General features: G+C 43.5%; 1 protein-coding gene across 1 annotated transcript; it reads left to right on the top strand.

Annotated features, from left to right (window-relative positions):
* The first annotated feature begins 4,650 nt into the window (after positions 1–4,650).
* On the top strand, positions 4,651–6,549 carry LOC123429249 (2-alkenal reductase (NADP(+)-dependent)-like). Its single transcript, XM_045113305.1, has 5 exons — positions 4,651–4,884; positions 5,036–5,213; positions 5,515–5,681; positions 5,860–5,942; positions 6,040–6,549. The coding sequence occupies exons 1-5, from the start codon at positions 4,651–4,653 to the stop codon at positions 6,416–6,418; spliced, it is 1,041 nt and encodes a 346-aa protein (XP_044969240.1). The 3' UTR covers positions 6,419–6,549.
* Positions 6,550–6,941: the final 392 nt, after the last annotated feature.

The following is a 6,941-nucleotide window of genomic DNA, read 5'->3' as shown; positions in this document are numbered from 1 at the left end:
CAAGTTAGCAACATTTACACACAACTTTTTAATGTATTGTAGGCAACTGAAATAGTAATGCCAACAGAGCATCACTGATAGGCAACTTCATCGTGTTTTTAGGCAACTTAGAAAAGAAACAATGATAAGTAACTTTAAAATATTGTAGGCAACTAATTTGCAAAGTTAGACAATGAGCAACAATTGTAGGTAACTAATTACCAATAACAGGTAACTGGGCATCCATGGTTGACCAATTTCATAGTACTGTAGTGAACTAGGCATCAATGATGGGCAACTGCACATCTACGGTAGGCAACTCAGCAACCATGCTAGGCAAGTTATGATAATATTAGCAGAATTCATTGATACCCATAGTGCAATGAAGTTGTTTATAGATAACACTAAAGGTGTCTCATGTTTTGTGTTTTTTTCCTTTTTACACAAACTAACCTAATAGATAGTCATACTAGGCAAAAAAATGAAGTTGCTTTCCTATAGGACTAAAGTTGCCTTCATCATATCCAAAGTTGCCTCCATCGTATCCAAAGTTGCCTAAAAAAATGACAAAACCTATCAATATGACATCTATTTTTGAAGAGCTCGTCACGAGAAACCCAGGTGTGAAAATGAAACTGGATTTCGATGCTTAAATCAAAAGTTATAGATTTTTAAAGTTTATGAACTCCAAATAAATACACACACGGACAAGATTCCTTTTTTAGTGGACAACGTCGGACGCGTGGGCTGCTCATTCTATATCTGAAGCAACACTCGATCCCACCAACGGTGCACGGCGTCGAGGTGAGGCTGTGATCCTGCAACAACTGAGAAGGACCGGGCATGTGGAGGCCCCAATCAGGCAATGTGAATCACATATCCTATTGAGAACGTCCAAGGAAGGGACAAAGGAAGTGGTGTTCGGAGCACCACCACGACGGTTGAAGCCTCGCGACACCATCAACGATGTATGGAGGGAAGCATGAGAGGTATGGTTTAGAGATGGAAGGCATCCCCACGTTCAACCGCACGGGCAACGGCGGATCCAGGGGGACCAACAGGGGCCACAACTCCCACCAACATTCAGAAAATTTCAAAGGCCCCGGATTATTGATGTAAAGAGTTATGTGGCCTCACCTATATCCCTCTCCGAACAGTATTTTTGTGAAATAGAGTACTCATAGGCCGCAGAAAATCCAGCTGAGTATAGTAAAAATGAATAGCCATTGTGACTTTAGCTTCTATTTCTTCAGACACACACACCCCAACCACCCCTTTTTTATTTTGTATTCGTGCGGCTTCTCCTCTCCCACTATTCTACATGTCCAAGACAATGTTGCAAGAGGCAAAATACATAAGGTGAAGGCAATAATACACAAGGACAAGGAAAAATTTGTTTTTGTAATTGTGTCTCTTACTTACTTTATTTTCAAAATATATAAATAGATTACGCTGACGCTATAGTAATAACACCCTAAGAAAATCATTTTTGCTGGATTAAATACGACGAAAGATCTATGCAGGTTGATAATTGTTTGTTCATTGCCATCCAATTAAGCATTTTGCTTTCATGCTATCTATGTGATATGTCTATGTTATCAACACTTTATATATCAGTATAATAGCACATATTTTGCCATACCGACATGGATTTCTACATTTTTTCAATGTTCGGCTCCTCTTGTATATAATTCGTAACAGGGCCTTGCCGTGCGGCGACAACAAGAGGGGAAGGAGGCATTGGTGTCTAGTGTTTTGGGTGGAATGTTTTCCACAAGACCGTACTTTCAAATTGCCATTTTTTATACTTTGGGACACGCATATTTTTAAATTAGATAATGATGTTACATATACTTGTTTAATACTATAATATATATACTCTTGTACGCAATACCCAAAAGTTGCAGTCATAGTCTGCAAATTTGCATTTTCGTTATAGAGTTTGTCGTGTGCTAATCTCATGAGTTGGTTGAACATACAAGTTATATGGCTGCCCTAGTTGAATATATGTTGGCCCTTCTGCATGACAAATTCAGGTAGGTTCACCAAAGTTGTATGACCGTTCTAGGTATCTTGTTATCATAGTAGTATAAATATTAGACAGTTCACTAGTTCAATCCATCCTACATGAGCCACTGTGTTGACAACTATGAAGTTGATATGTATTTCCTTTGCATAGAATACTCCTATAGAGTATGCATGAGATATTGGAGTATAACAAAATACTCTTGGTGCAAACCTTGGTGCACGCTGGCCCGCCCACGGTACGCATCCAGCACGATCCGGTGGTAGCGCCCGGTCTGGAACGCACGCTGCCCGACGGCGTTGTGATGGTGCAGCACGTCGAGGCCGTTGTATTTTGTTAGCATATTCTGGGTGAGGATGCCCTCCCAATGGGGATCGACAGATGTTTATGACGGCAGGGCTCTCGCCTCCGGCGTTAGGAGCGCTTGGTATGAGGCGATGGCCCACCACAAGGCGGGTGTGTCGATATCGGCGACCGATGCCACCAGAATGTCGGCGAGGTTTTGATACCAACATCTCGGTAGACGCATGTTCAGCGGCGCTATGAGGCCGAACCACACGAGCTCCTCTGCATCCACGACGGTTAGCCTGCGCGGGTCCCAGCTTCTCCTTCCGGCCCGCCGTCATGGTGCCACATCAACATGGAGATGGAGGACTACGACGAGTGACTGGAGGTGACGGAGGCAGCGTCAACTGTGAGAGTGCCGGAGAGAGTTGTGTGCGATGGTGGGATCGAACGATAGCCTATTTGTAGGATAGAGAGGGCGAGGACAGCCACGTGGCACAGATGCTTGCCGCATGGGCCGTATAGCTAAGCGCTTTTGTGAAAATACGTTTGACTTTTTTTAACTATATGTGGGATTTTTTAATAATTAAATAAAAAAGTCAAAATAGTTCAACGTATTTTTAGATTAAACTTGGGTTTGTTTTGCACTACTATATAAATTTTCAATAAAAAACCAACATTGACTTCATGGCCAAAAAGACAAAAATTATTTGATATTATAGGTCACTAGTGACGATATTTTGACCGAAAATTTGTCTTTTTTTAATAGTCAAACGGTGATTTTCTTTTTCTGGAATTTTTCTCATAAGTAAGTGAAAGATCAAGTTTATTTCAATCACATTTTGAGAATTTTTCGACTTCTGTTGAATTGCTAATTTTTTTCCATATGTGGTGTAGATACACACAGTAACCAAATGTTCGTGTCCAGCGCTTTTATCATTACTAGCAAAAGGACCCGTGCGTTGCAACGGGAGAAAAACAATAATAATCTCCAATGATGCTGATTATATTATGTCTTTAAAATTTTAGGACATTTCTTGAAATGCATGAACATTTTTTGAATTAGCAAACATTTTTTTCAATTGCACTCAAAAAATAACACACAAACTTTTTTTCAAAATCCTGGACTTTTATTGTTTTCACCAACATTCTTCTCAAAATTATGAACATTTTTCTGAATATGCGAATATTTTTAAAAAAGTCCCAAGCATTTTTTGAATTCACAAACATTTTATATTTTCTTCAAACTTTTGTTTCAAAATTCCCAGTTTTATAAATTGTAAAAGTTTTTCAAAGTTCTAAATTATTTAAACTAAAAAATGGAACAGAAAAATGAAAATAAAAAATGAGTCTAAAAACAGAGGCACGAACAGTTTTTAAGATTTTTACACGGTCTTTTGTTTAAAATCGTTGACTTTTTTATTTGATGGACATTTTTTCAAAGTTTAAACATTTTTCAAAACTCCTGGGTAGTTTTTGAATTCTAAAAAAAATGATTTTTTGAATATTTTATTTCGAAATTCTCAGTTTCTGAAAATTAAGGAAAGTTGTTTGAAGTTCTAAATTATTTAAAGTAGAAAAAAATGGAACTGAAAAGAAAAATAAAAAAATAAACTAAAAAACAGCACCCACGCATGGGCCGGCCCAAACAGGTGTGATGCATCTTTTTCCAACGCCCAGACCGTAATATAGGAGGTGCCTACATGGGCCGGCCCAGTCGGATATTTTCCTGTTTGAAACGTTTTATATGATTTATAGGTGGCATTGGTGGGTAATTTTAGTCAACTTTAAGGGCAATTTGGATAACGTACGGAAGAAACACTATTTGTTTTATTAGTAGGTAAAGATAAAGATAAAGATACAGCGAGCGTTTTTTTGGTAAGCTGAGGATCTTGTCTTCTCAAGCTATCCCCTGGTATAGCAGCAGGAGGATGGATTTTGTATTCGTTACGCACCTCCAAGTCCACAACCGCAAGGGTGGCCCCGCGTCTCATAGACAAAGATCTTGTTTGAAATAAGCCAGCCATTTTGTGTCGTGTATCTAGTTTATATAATTGAGTTAAAAAAAAGTTAATTCACGCAAGTTGACAGAGCAAGAATCTTGTGTATCTATTTTTAACTAATTCACGCAAGCTGACAGAGCAAGAATCTTGTGTTTCTTATGTTGATGATGATGCCGCGGCGGAGAGGACGAGGGGTGTGTGGTCTGCCGATAGTTCTGTCCACGGGCCGGCCGGCTGCTCCCACCACCCGCCCGATCTCCATCAGCCACGCATGAAACATACCCTCCCGAACGCGTTGGATATCTGAAAACCACCAGTTCATCAGCGCGTTGCGTAGTCCGAGAAAGAAAGGAAGCAATGGCGGCGGCAGCGGAGGTGAGCAATAGGAGCGTCATCCTGAAGCGGCACGTGACGGGGTTCCCCACCGAGGACGACATGGAGGTCGTCACGGCGGCGGCGCGCGTGGCCGTTCCGCCCGGGTCGGCGGCGGTGATGGTGAAGAACCTCTACCTCTCCTGCGATCCCTACATGCGCAGCCGGATGACCAGGCACCTGGAGCCCAGCTACGTCCCGGACTACGTCCCAGGGGAGGTAGGTACCGTGTATGTTTTGCTGTAATCTACTGTAATCAGCAGTTCTGCAGATGGATGGACATGGAATCAATCTCTTTTTTTTTCAGAAAATTTTCCCCACCGAAACCCTTGACATTTTCCGTGCCTCCTTTGAATCCTTCTCCTACCAGGTTATACCTACTTTCGGTGTGTGCAAGGTGGTAGAATCCGGGCACCCGGATTACAAGGCCGGTGATATGGTGTGGGGAATGACGGCATGTGAAGAGTACACCTTGATCACTAATCCGGAGTCGCTTTTCAAGATCAATCACCCAGAATTACCGCTATCGTACTACGCCGGTGTTCTCGGTGAGTACACTTTTATTTGTCCCAAACTAAATAGGGTTGTTTGTTACTACTGTTATATCTATATATTCGTTATTCTGAAACCGGATAGTTATATTATGGGTTCGTTTCTTGGTAGTCCATTTTTTCCGACAAAGTTTCTTGGTAGACCATATTTTGCTATAATCAACCAAGTAAGGCAACCTTGATTCAATAAGCACTGAAACCTAGTTGATCATACATTCATGATAGAATAAGGAAACTAGTGTAGCATACCATGTCATGTTCAGGTATTCATAATGTAATTTTATTTTTCATAATTCAGGCATGCCAGGCCTTACTGCATATGCTGGATTTTTCGACGTGGCCAAGCCAAATAAAGGCGACTATGTATTTGTCTCGGCAGCATCAGGCGCAGTCGGGCAACTTGTGGGGCAGCTTGCCAAGATAACGGGCTGCTATGTCGTTGGCAGTGCCGGTTCTGATGAGAAGGTTTGTACATGCTTGTTTTCTCTTCTCCTCCGGCTCTGCACATCCCCGATGGATAGTTTTCTTCATACTGATTTTGTGGTCACTGCCTTTAGCAATTTCATTGATCCCCAAATATCAAAATGTTTCACAACATCAGTAATACACCATTTTTCGTGGGATAAATTTGCCTTCTCCTCAGGTCAACCTCCTGAAAACAAAGTTTGGATTCGATGATGCCTTCAACTACAAGAAGGAGCATGACCTCAACGCCACACTAAAGAGGTTAATTGCAAGCCCGGCCCTCTTGTGTTCCAACTTGAGGATTAGGGCCAATTAAACAAGAGTTGTTGGTGCCATGCATGATGCTTTGCTCTCTCAGGTGCTTCCCGGAGGGCATCGACATATATTTCGACAACGTGGGTGGTGCGATGTTGGATGCGGCGCTACTCAACATGAGGCTGCACGGGCGGGTGGCCATGTGCGGGCTGATCTCGCAGTACAACCTGGAGCAGCCCGAGGGCGTTCGCAACCTTGCCTGTGTTGTTACCAAGCGCGTACGCATGGAAGGGTTCCTTGTGACGGACTACTTCGGCACCTACCGCAAGTTCGAAGAGGAGACGGGGGGTCACCTCAAGGAAGGGAACATTACCTACGTGGAGGACGTCGCCGAGGGGATCGAGAAGGTGGCGACAGCCCTTGTCGGGCTCTTCCACGGGCATAACATCGGAAAGCAGCTTGTGGCTGTTGCACAGGATTGACATGACATGCCAGAGGCCTAGCAAGCATCAATACGTGCCGATCTACGTTCCAAGATGAGAATTCAGGTAGGTTTGTAGTTCGGTTTGCTGGATTTGAGAACACCTTGCGCCAGTGTTTGGTGGAAGTTGGAGAAAGAGAGGGTGCTACTTTGGTGAAGCATAGAATTGCATGCTACATAATAAGTGAAACTGTTGCACTCCAACCTCCGGACGCACTTTTTGATATGGAAAGCACTCTGCGCCGGCGCGCCGGCCCAACTTTTGGGCCGATCGAGCTTCAGCCGTTAGATTTGGCCCCCGAGCCGTCAGATCCCGTCGTCCCCATCCCTCCTATCTTCAATCTCTAGCACGGGAAAAGGGAGAGGCCCGCCTCGCACACACCGGCGCCCCAACACGCGCCGACCGCCTCGCCTCACCTCCTCACCGCTGGCCGCCCTTCACCGTCGGTCGTCGCCTGTCGCCGCCCTCGCCGCCGGTCGCCGCCCTCGCCGTCCTCACCTATGTCGCCTTCTGTGCGTTTCTA

Source organism: Hordeum vulgare, chromosome 2H (assembly GCF_904849725.1).
Source record: "Hordeum vulgare subsp. vulgare chromosome 2H, MorexV3_pseudomolecules_assembly, whole genome shotgun sequence".
Lineage (NCBI taxonomy): Eukaryota > Viridiplantae > Streptophyta > Magnoliopsida > Poales > Poaceae > Hordeum > Hordeum vulgare.
The sequence above is the reverse complement of the archived record's forward strand: the minus strand, read 5'-3'. Positions and strand labels throughout refer to the sequence as shown.

What these genes read in the sequence shown, in the direction of transcription:
- LOC123429249 (XM_045113305.1), top strand. Translation starts at nt 4,651, where the DNA reads ATGGCGGCGGCAGCGGAGGTGAGCAATAGGAGCGTCATCCTGAAGCGG. An exon ending in GTACTACGCCGGTGTTCTCG is followed by an intron (nt 5,214 to 5,514) that starts GTGAGTACACTT and finishes TTCATAATTCAG; the next exon opens with GCATGCCAGGCCTTACTGCA. An exon ending in GTGCCGGTTCTGATGAGAAG is followed by an intron (nt 5,682 to 5,859) that starts GTTTGTACATGC and finishes CCTTCTCCTCAG; the next exon opens with GTCAACCTCCTGAAAACAAA.